The following is an 11,137-nucleotide window of genomic DNA, read 5'->3' as shown; positions in this document are numbered from 1 at the left end:
TGTGTCTTTTTTTGTCATTTTGTGTCTTTTTTGGGTCATTTTGTGTCTTTTTTTAAATAATTTAGTGTCTTTTTTGGTAATTCTATGTATTTTTTTGTTATTTTGTGTATTTTTTGTCATTTCATGTCTTTTTTAAATAATTTAGTGTCATTTTGTGTCTTTTTTTGGTCATTTTGTGTCATTCATTTTCATATCTATATTAATTTTTCCAGTCAGTAAAGTCAAGATGAGTTCAGTAGATTCACAGTAGAATCTGTAAGAAGAGAATTAAAGAGTTCAAAAGAGCTCCAGTCTGAAACCTGTTGCCTTATATAATGACCATTTTTTGACTGTCAGAAGTGGCCTCATTCCCACACACACACACGCACACACACACACACACGCACACACACACACACACACACACACACACCCCGTCTGAACCAGACAGGCGGTATTATCAGGAGGAGGACCAGCCCTGCAGACTGCACAAATCTTCCATCTCAAATTTGTGTGTGTGTGTGTGTGTGTGTGTGTGTGTGTGTGTGTGTGTGTGTGTGTGTGTGTGTGTGTGTGTGTGTGTGTGGCTCCCAGGCTCCGTGGGAAAGCTGCAGCAGAGGAGGAGGAGGAGGAGGAGGAGGAGGACACACCGGTCACCAGTCCAGCCTGTAGCCGCCTCACGGGCCACCTGCCCCGGACTATTTACCGGAGAGTCCCCGCTGGAAGAACAACTCCTGGAGGCTCCGAGGAAAACATTTCTACACACTTTTATTATCTGTTTTATCGAGATTATGAACCAGAATCAGTGACTCTGGATTGTGCATCATGCTCAACTCTTCCTGCTGATGTTCTGGATTCTCACTTTTGGAAACTAACCTCCAACTTTTTGCATCAACTCCTGGATTAAACAAACAAATCTGCTATAATATTCCTGTAAAACCTAATAATAATAATTACTCCGTGTCCTACTGGTGTTGTGGCATTATTTGCATACATTTATTGTCTCAGATATATTAGAAGAATCGCGGGAAATCACTTTTATTGAGAGCTGTGGTATAAAGCTCCGCTCCCCGGGGACAGACCGCAGCCCTGCCCGGCCTCCGAGCACCATGAAGCGGCCGTGTGAGGACAGCAGCTCGGCTGAGAGTGACGCGGAGGAGACGATCGATGTGGGCAGTGAGAGCATCTACCCGGGGTGAGTGGTCAATAATACATATATATAATAAATATATTAAATAATGCATCAAATGATAAGGAAATACAGGTGAATATGCATGAGGAAAAAGTCAAAAAATGTATTTTTTTTTTAAAGATCCAGTTAGATTTAGTATTTGCAAGATTTAAAGTTACCTGATGTCCTTAAAAACAGCTTTATTATGTTGGAAAAACATAATTTAAATACAAATGTAAAATACATTACAGAGCTGAAAGAAAGATAATTAATTATCAACTATTTTTACAATAAAATAATCCATTTAGTCACTTTTTTAAGCAAAAAAAACGTACATTTCTGCAATATGCAGGGTCGCTTTTCAAAATAAGCTTCACAGAAAACTGTTAAATTTAGACACTAATTTGCACTAATGTTGCAAGATTTAGTTTTTGCAAGTTTTAAAGTTACCTGATGTCCTTTAAAACAGCATTATAATATTGGTAAAACATTATTTAAGTACGAATTTAAATCATATATTAAAGTGTTGCAGTAATCAGTCAATAAATGATACAAAGAAAATTAATTAGCAACTATTTTGACCATCAAATAATCCATTTAGTCATTTTTTTAAGCAAAAAGTAAAAAAAAAATACTTTTTCTCACTTTTAAATGTACTAAACATCATATCTCTAACAAAAAATGTATACTATCTAATATTTAATGGTAAAATCTTTAATGTATGTGGCATTTATAAAGTATTTTCTTGTCAATTATATGGCAAAACAGCATTTTAAGGTTCTCGTCACATATTGACGTACATATTTCTGCAATATGCATGGTTGCTTTTCAAAATAAACTTCACAGGAAACTGTTAACTTTAGACACTAATTTGCACTAATTATGTCTATCCCTCTTGTAAATATGGTACACGATTTCTCCTTGTATATTTTTTCCTTGTATTTATATTTGTTATTGTCGCTTACATTCTCAAATTTTGCACATTTATAACAGTTTTTAACTTTTATTCTATTGGTGTTGTGCTGCTGCTGCTGGAAGTGCAATTTCCAAAAGGGAATTAATAAAAATTTCTATCTATCTATCTATCTATCTATCTATCTATCTATCTATCTAGCTATCTGTTTTTTTTCTGGTAAAATCTGTTCTGCAGAAGTGCAAAAGTGTCGTAAATTAAAATGAATATTAGTGTTAATTCAGCTGTTGCATTTATAAAATGCAGGAGACTGCAGAACATCAGAGTGTCACTCAGACATGTTTTATTTGGTCATATAATAATAATAATAATAATATATATATTATATATAATAATATTTTGAGGTCAGATGTCAGAAATTTGAAATCTGACCTGAAACACGACTAAAGCTTCGTTCTCTGCTACCTGACCTAAAAAAACCCACTTATTAATCTTCAATCTGTGATAAAGAAGGATTTTTATTCCCTGTGGTGCGTTCACTGTCCCTGTTGACTCACTACATGTCCTACATTTCCCACAATCCCTTGCAACAACATCCCAAAGAAACATAACACTTGAAAAAAAAAAAATATTTCCTTAGTCTGTAATAATAAAATAAAACAGACCAAAAAGAAAAAAAAATGTAAAAAGGGAAGAATAGAAACCAGACTATAACCTTTAACAAGAAAAAATAAATAAACAAAAAAAATGTACTTTAACAACAACATCCCAAAAACACTCAATGTGGAAAAAACTACATTACATTTGTACTAAAACTATCAGTTTTAGTACAAATGTGTGAGTATTATCAGCCAAACGTGCTTTAGATCGATGTGTATTTATTGAACTAGTGGAAAGACTTTTTTGTGGAGATTTTGTGGAGAAAAGTTATGCAGTTGTTGATTTATTTTCTTAATTTCTTTGTGTGTGAATCTGTATGTCTTCAATTGACTTTTAAAGGGACAAATCAGAGGATATCTGAAACTTCATGCATCAAAGTTGACAGAAGTCGAGGCTGCAGGAGAATCTGTTTATTATTATGATGTCTGCAATGAAATTAGTTGATTTCACTGCAAACTTTGTCTGTTTTAAACACAAGAAGAAACATTAAATTTAAACCGTTTCTCGTTTTAAAGTCGAACCAGAAGAAATATTCTCCCGTCTGCAAACTTTCCCTCTGTGCAGCATTTTATTCTTCAAATAAACTACATTTATTGAACAAACTGGACACAATGAATCCTTGCAGAGCAGGAGAATCTGTTATTTAGGGGTTTGAAATGAAATCAGTCGATTTGCTGCAGCTTTAAAGACTTCAGTCGTCCTGATGCTTCACTTCACCTGATTAAAGATGGTTCTCACCTGTCTGAGCCTCGTTTACCTGCTGACTCTCTGCTGCTCAGGAAACGTGTCAAAACCTCATAAAAAATAAAGAAAAAGCAATAAACTGATATACAGAAACTGAACGGCCAGAGGCAAATATATTGAGTTTTGGAACCAACATTTATAATTCTTCAATGAAAGTTGGAAAAATAAATAAATAAATAAGTTATTAAGTTAATAAATGAATAAATAAACAAATAAATAAATAAAATATCTATAAATCAGAATCAGATTGTATGTTTGTTTTTAGTTTTTCCATTAAAAGGAAAAATTAAAAAAACTTGAATGGAAAACTAAAAGCAGACAAAAGAAAAAAATTTGTCAAAAAAGAAATAAATAAAATAAAATAAAATAAACTAGACTATAATCCTACACAAGAATGAATAAATAAATGATAAAAAAAAACGTTACCCTTTAACAAGGAAAAAAACAAAAAAGTAAAACCGGAGAAAAGTTCAAACTTCAACGAGAAAAACTAAAAGAAAACCTTAAACAATAGAAGAAAAAAAAACTAAGAAAAAAAAACCTTTAACAAGAAAATAAACAAAAAACATACAAAAGAAAAAGAATAAAACAAAGAAAAAAACTTTATCAAGTAAATAAACAAAAAAAAGAAACTTTAATAATGATAAATTAACAAAATAAAGTTTTAAAAAAAACTTTAACAAGGAAAAATACTTTAAAAACTGAAACTGAAGATAAGGTCACATATAATGGAACCAACATTTAAAATTCCCTTTTCAGAATCAGATTTCATGATTTCTTTGTGTTTAAATGTTGATTATATCTGTGAGGATTTTTGTTTTAACTTTATAAACAGACAGAATGAAAAAGAGTCAAAAACAGACAAAATAAAAACCAAAACAACAAAAAGTTAAAGCAACAAAAGTCTGTTAAAGAACCTGGCAGCTCATATCATAAGAGATTTTTAAACGTCTACTTCTCCGGCATAATTTCACCTAGAGACTCCATTTAAACTTTAAACAGTAGACACAAGTCTTGTGTATCGGTGTATTAATCCACGTTTCGATAGGTCATATAGTTTTTTATCAATCCCTGCTCAATGACCATGATCATTTTTGGAGAAATTCTGAGATTATAATGGGTGTGTATTGCACGGAATGTTCGTGTCACAGTGTGTGACATCATCGCCAGAGTGTAGAGGGAGAGAAGAAACTGTCAAAAAATAAATTTGAAAACTGCGCTCCAGGCCGCAAATTCCACTCTACAGAAATAATTTATACATAGAAACGTAGGAAAATTAGTCTTCTCACTCACAATCCTCTGGTAAAGCTGTCAGAGTTATAGTTTGGGCGTAGGACGCACAGATGATCCACCAACACCACCAACAGCCTCATTGGCTCCCATATTAAAAACGCAGGAAGATTTCTGAAAAAGGGAGATGTAACAGTTTTTTTAGATCGCTCTAACAAAGCTATTTTTTCATTTTTCTTAAAAAAAACCATATGTAGATGTTCAGGAAGAACTCAGGATGCTCAAAGTGAAGTCGGATCAATGATAGGTATTATGGTTTTGCCAAAAATGCTTTCTGTTCGAGGCCAGAAATTCCAGTCTGTCTACCTCTGGCTGCTGATTATATAGTATCATAACATTACAATTATTAATTGTTATAAATCTCTGAAGAGTCTCATCATAGTGTACACACACCGACTTTCAGAATTTCCCCAGAGGAAATTTTCTAGTTTTATATGTTGTTTTTCAGACACATGAAGGCATCCTTCATCAGGTGTGGTTCTCCAACGACGACCACTCAGGTGATGGCGAGGAAAAAACGCAGAGGGGTAAAAACAAGTTATTATTCATGTTAATAAAACAATATCAGCTGTGGTGTGTTTGAGTTCAAATATTAACAGTTGTTTTAATTGTTTCCTTTTGTTGGTCAGATCATCGAGAAGCGACGGCGAGACAGAATCAACAGCAGTCTGTCAGAGTTACGGAGGCTCGTCCCCACCGCCTTCGAGAAGCAGGTCACAGTTCAAAATATCAAATATCAAAGAGAAACTGCATCTGTCACAGTGTCCTGAATACAGTTACTAACTTCTGAAGGGATTACTTTTTTTTAAAAACGACGAAAATCCTCCGTTTGTCATTAAAAAAAACCTGTAAAACAGGCATTATCGTCTGAGTTTTAACTTTCCAACGGTCCTTGAACGCATCATCGGTTATAAAAAGTGAGCAAATCTTGTGTTAAATGTTGATATTAGTGTCAGAATCTCTTTATTCTAATCTGTCATTAAAAATAAAGCGTTTACACAGAGCAGAGAGGAGAGGACAGGAGAGGCTGGAGACATACATAAAATAATAATAATAAGTTAAAGAAAGATAATAAAGTCAGGAAAATAAATAAAAAATTTAAAAAATAAAGAAGGAAAAAGAGGAAAAAACTTACATTTCGGGGCTACATTCACATTAAAATGTTTAACTTTAAATTAGAAAATTAAAGAAAGAAAATAAAGTGAGGAAAACATTAAATAATATGAGGGGAAACATACATTTCAGATCTTTGTACATTACAGAAAAAGAAAGAAAGTATAAAAAAATATTAATAAATTAAACAAAGATTCTAAAATTAATGAATAAATACCTCAGGAACTCTGAATTCAATCTGACAGTCACTGAGTTTATACATTAACTGTATCTATAAGGTTTCTGTAAGGTTTTAATAATGTTTTAATAAGGTTTTATAAGGTTTTTATAAGGTTTTGTAAGGTTTTATAAGGTTTTATAAGGTTTTATAAGGGTTTATAATGTTTTATAATGTTTTGTAAGGTTTTATAAGGGTTTATAAGGTTTTTATAATGTTTTATAAGGTTTTGTAAGGTTTTATAAGATTTTTATAATGTTTTATACGGTTTTATAAGGTTTTGTAAGGTTTTATAAGGGTTTATAATGTTTTATAATGTTTTGTAAGGTTTTATAAGGGTTTATAAGGTTTTTATAATGTTTTATAAGGTTTTGTAAGGTTTTATAAGATTTTTATAATGTTTTATACGGTTTTATAAGGTTTTGTAAGGTTTTATAAGGGTTTATAAGGTTTTTATAATGTTTTATAAGGTTTTGTAAGGTTTTTATAATGTTTTATAAGGTTTTGTAAGGTTTTTATAATGTTTTATAAGGTTTTTATAAGGTTTTATAAGGTTTTATAAGGTTTTGTAAGGTTTTATAAGGTTTTATAAGGTTTTGTAAGGTTTTTATAATGTTTTATAAGGTTTTTATAAGGTTTTATAAGGTTTTATAAGGTTTTGTAAGGTTTTATAAGGTTTTATAAGGTTTTGTAAGGGTTTATAAGGTTTTTATAATGTTTTATAAGGTTTTGTAAGGTTTTTATAATGTTTTATAAGGTTTTGTAAGGTTTTTATAAGGTTTTATAAGGTTTTTATAATGTTTTATAAGGTTTTTATGTTTTATAAGGTTTTGTAAGGTTTTATAAGGTTTTATAAGGTTTTGTAAGGGTTTATAAGGTTTTTATAATGTTTTATAAGGTTTTGTAAGGTTTTTATAAGGTTTTATAAGGTTTTATAAGGTTTTTATAATGTTTTATAAGGTTTTATAAGGTTTTATAAGGTTTTGTAAGGTTTTATAAGGGTTTTTAAGGTTTTTATAATGTTTTATAAGGTTTTGTAAGGTTTTTATAATGTTTTATAAGGTTTTGTAAGGTTTTGATAAGGTTTTATAAGGTTTTTATAAGGTTTTATAAGGTTTTGTAAGGTTTTATAAGGTTTTTATCGCTGCTGGTGTGTGTTTCAGGGCTCGGCTAAACTGGAGAAGGCAGAGATCCTGCAGATGACCGTGGACCATCTGAAGGTGCTGCAGGCCACCGGAGGGAAAGGTAAACACCAGATTTATCACCTCTTTATACTGTGAGAGAACTCTGAAACTGGACTCAGAGGTTCTACTGGAGATAAAGAACTTTAGTGGATATAAAAGAGAAGAAAAAAGAGTCAGAACTGATGAATTATGTCTCTGAATGTTGGATTCATTCTCCTGTGATCCTGACAGACTTTATCTGTTGCTTCTGTCTGACTTCACACCCAAACAAACACTGCAGACATACACACACACACACACACACACACACACACACACACACCCCGTCTGTCCCCGCCGGCCTCATGAAAGCAAACAGCACTGCTCAGGGTCAAGTGGTGCTTTCATCCCCACAGAGCTTTCCCATGGATTCACACACACAAACACACACACACACACGCACACACACACACACACACACACACTAAGACATGACACACACATATACACACACACAGTGTGACTGACACGTTGTCTGTTAACCCTTTATCAGGCAAAGAACCATATTTGGTAACTTGAGCTTCAGTAAATCACACAAGATTCAACCTTTCCTTTATTGTCATTTTATTAAAAAAGTATACAACTAAATGTATGTGTGCTTCTCATATATAAGGTGCTTTAAAAAGACATTCAGACATTATGCATATGTAATAAGTAGTCTAAAAAGATAATAAATAGTTTAAAGGTAAAACATAAAGTGGTGATGTATGCAGATGATGTGTTATTGTCTATTTAGGGTTGCTGTGGGAAAGAGACTATAATAAATATAATAATAATAATAATGACTCAATTGACCTCAATTTGCAATATAAAAATTAAACATTTTGCAAAAAGTCTTGTAATATCCCCCAATAACACTTCAGGGTTGACATTTTCAATTTCCGCGAGTGCCCTCGGGTTAAACATTAATAAATTATGTATTTACCATTCTAAATGGCCTATATACGGTTTATAAATGATGATTAAATATTAATAAACTATCTGTTTACCATTTATACATGATGCTTATTGTAAAGTGTTACCAAATGTCTTTCTCCGTCTGCAGGTTTTCTGGACGCCCACGCTCTGGCGCTGGACTTCCTGTCTCTGGGTTTCCGGGAGTGTGTGACGGAGGTTTCCCGCTACCTGAGCGCCGTGGAGGGCCTGGACTCCAGCGACCCCCTACGCTCCCGCCTCCTGTCCCACCTCGCCTCCTGCGCCTCCCAGCGTGACGCCGCCGCCGCCACCATCACCATGACCTCACACCACCACCACCTCCACCCCCAACACCTCCTCCACCTCCAGCAGCCTCACCACCTCCACCCCCAGCACTGGGCCGCCGCCGTCGCCACCGCCACCGCTTTCCGCCCTCTTCCGATGTCTCCTGACGCCGGAGGAGGAGGAGGTGGAGCCCCCCAGAGGCTGGCGGAGCTGTCCCACCGCAGTGTGACCTCCTCCTTCTCCTCCTCCTCCCATGCAGACTCCACCTCCTCCTCTCCTTCCTCCTCCTCCTCCTCCTCGTCTCTCGTGCTCCCCTGCACCCCTACTCCTCTCTCCGCCTCCCTCCTCTCGTTCCCCATTGCCCTCCACGGAGGTTTCCCCATCCTGCCGCCCTCCTCCTTCACCTGCACCACCAGCCCTCCCATCTCTTCCTCCTCCTCCTCCTCCTCCTCCTCCTCCTCCTCCTCCTCCGTGACTCCTCTCAGCAGCAGCAGTAAGCCGTACCGGCCGTGGGGGACGGAGGTCGGAGCGTTTTAACCTCAAACACTTTGTCCACCAGTCGTCAGATATTAAGAACCGACTGGTTTTAACACCAACAAACTGCTTCTGTCTGTTAACTGTTTTTATAACGTTTCCACCTGCTGATTTCACACAACGACCAGCGTTTCTCTTGTAACATGTTTTAATAAGTTTGACTCATTTTGTTTTGAAAGTAATAATGTTGAAGATTTTCATTTTAATAAATACATTTTGAGAAACTATCCATCGTGATTTGAGCCTTTAGTTGTTGTATTTTTGCATTTTCAGTTATTTGTGTAAAGTTCAATCTGTGTGCAACATGAACAATCATCAACATGAATTTATACTGTAAAATGATGTGCAATGCAGACTTTGTGTGCATGAGACGCCAGCTCAGCTTTTTAACTACCTCGGCGACCTCTGCCAGGGATACTGATGAGTCTTCCCCTGAGTCTTCAGACTCTGCCTCCTCTACGGAGGACGTGTTGGCTGGATTAAGGAGTTCCTCAAAGTGTTCTTTCCACCATCTGAGGACATCCCCAGGTCGGGTCAGCAGGTCTCCTCCCTCGCTGAGCACAGCTTGGGCCAAGCCCTGCTTTCGCTTCCTGAGTCGCCCGACGGTTTTCCAGAACCTCTTTGAGGCCGACCGGAAGTCCTCCTCCATGGCCTCCCCGAATTCCTCCCATACCCGAGTTTTTGCTTCAGCGACTGCCGCAGCTGCAGCCCTTCTGGCCGAACGGTACCTGTCTGCTGATTCCAGAGACCCCTCGGCCAGCCAAGACCGAAAGGCCTCCTTCTTCAGCTTGACGGCCTCCCTCACCACTGGTGTCCACCAGCTGGTTCTTGGGTTGCCGCCACGTCAGGCACCGACGGCCTTCAGGCCACAGCTCCTACCAGCCGCGTCAACAATTGAGGCTTTGAACATGGCCCATTCAGACTCCATGTCCCCAGCCTCACCCGGGATGTTGGAGAAATTCTTCCGGAGGTGTGAGTTGAAGACCCTGCAGACAGGGGCCTCCGCTAGACGTTCCCAGTTCACCCTCACTACACATTTGGGCTGCCAGATCTGTCCAGCAGCCTCCGCCACCTGATCCAACTCACCACCAGGTGGTGATCAGCTGACAGCTCTGCTCCTCTCTTCACCCGAGTGTCCAGAACATGCGGCCGCAGATCTGACGATGCGATAATGAAATCGATCATTGATCTTTGTCCTAGAGTGTTCTGGTACCAGGTACACTTATGACCAACGATAATTGGAACACACCCTCCGGCCCCTTTTTAAAAATGGGAACCACCACCCCAGTCTGCCACTCCACTGGCACTGTCCCAGACCTCCATGTGACACTGAAGAGGCGTGTCAACCATGACAGCCCAACAGTTCTCTGGTACCAGGTACACTTATGACCAACTCTATGTTCTAACATGGTGTTTGTTATGGACAATCCGTGACTAGCACAGACGTCCAATAACAGAACAACACTCGGGTTTAGATCGGGCCGTTCCTCCCAATCACCTCCTCCAGGTACCATCATCGTTACCCACGTGAGTGTTGAAGTCTCCCAGAAGAACTATAGAGTCCCCAGATGGTTCCCCTGCAGGACACCACCCAGAGACTCCAAGAAGGCCGGGTACTCCGACTGCTGTTGGTGCAGAAGAACAGACAACAGTCAGAGACCTCCTCCTCGCAACTTGCAGTCGCAAGGAGGCAACCCTCTCGCTCCTCGTGGAGAACTCCAACACAGCGGCGCTCAGCTGGGGGCTTATGAGCTCTAGAACATTAACAATGTCGGTTCACTTAATCTGCAGAAAACAGAAATGTTTTTCACCTTAAATTCTATAACTTAAAGTATGAATGAGTGGATTCACAAACTGGAACAGTAAAGTTACACATATGTAACATTTTTTTTACAGAGTGGGGAAAGTCCCACTGCAGAGGAAGACCATGAGATCTGCATCTGTTCTGGGGTTGTGGAGACTTGATGCTCTACATTCAAGTTATTCACAAACAGTTCTGTCAGATACTTATTAGTGTAATTTGTGTTTGTGATGTTTATCTGGTAAGAGCTCTGCTGTTAGCCACATTCTCATCATTATACTTCTCCTTTAGT

The 11,137-nt window shown here is 37.3% G+C and overlaps 1 protein-coding gene across 1 annotated transcript; it reads left to right on the top strand.

The window, feature by feature from the left end:
- The first annotated feature begins 507 nt into the window (after positions 1-507).
- hey2 (hes-related family bHLH transcription factor with YRPW motif 2) lies at positions 508-9,199 on the top strand. The gene is made up of 5 exons (XM_059357209.1): positions 508-1,174; positions 5,206-5,284; positions 5,387-5,470; positions 7,251-7,332; positions 8,356-9,199. The coding sequence occupies exons 1-5, from the start codon at positions 1,089-1,091 to the stop codon at positions 9,045-9,047; spliced, it is 1,023 nt and encodes a 340-aa protein (XP_059213192.1). The 5' UTR covers positions 508-1,088; the 3' UTR covers positions 9,048-9,199.
- Positions 9,200-11,137: the final 1,938 nt, after the last annotated feature.

The sequence above is a fragment of the Centropristis striata genome, chromosome 18 (assembly GCF_030273125.1).
Source record: "Centropristis striata isolate RG_2023a ecotype Rhode Island chromosome 18, C.striata_1.0, whole genome shotgun sequence".
In the NCBI taxonomy this organism is placed as follows: Eukaryota; Metazoa; Chordata; class Actinopteri; order Perciformes; family Serranidae; genus Centropristis; species Centropristis striata.
This window is presented reverse-complemented; position numbering and strand designations above follow the sequence as displayed.

Bases quoted from the DNA above. Each gene is read 5' to 3' on its own strand.
- hey2 (XM_059357209.1), top strand. From the start codon at position 1,089: ATGAAGCGGCCGTGTGAGGACAGCAGCTCGGCTGAGAGTGACGCGGAG. The intron at 1,175-5,205 runs GTGAGTGGTCAA...GTTGTTTTTCAG, and splicing joins AGTGAGAGCATCTACCCGGG to ACACATGAAGGCATCCTTCA. The intron at 5,285-5,386 runs GTAAAAACAAGT...TTTGTTGGTCAG, and splicing joins CGAGGAAAAAACGCAGAGGG to ATCATCGAGAAGCGACGGCG.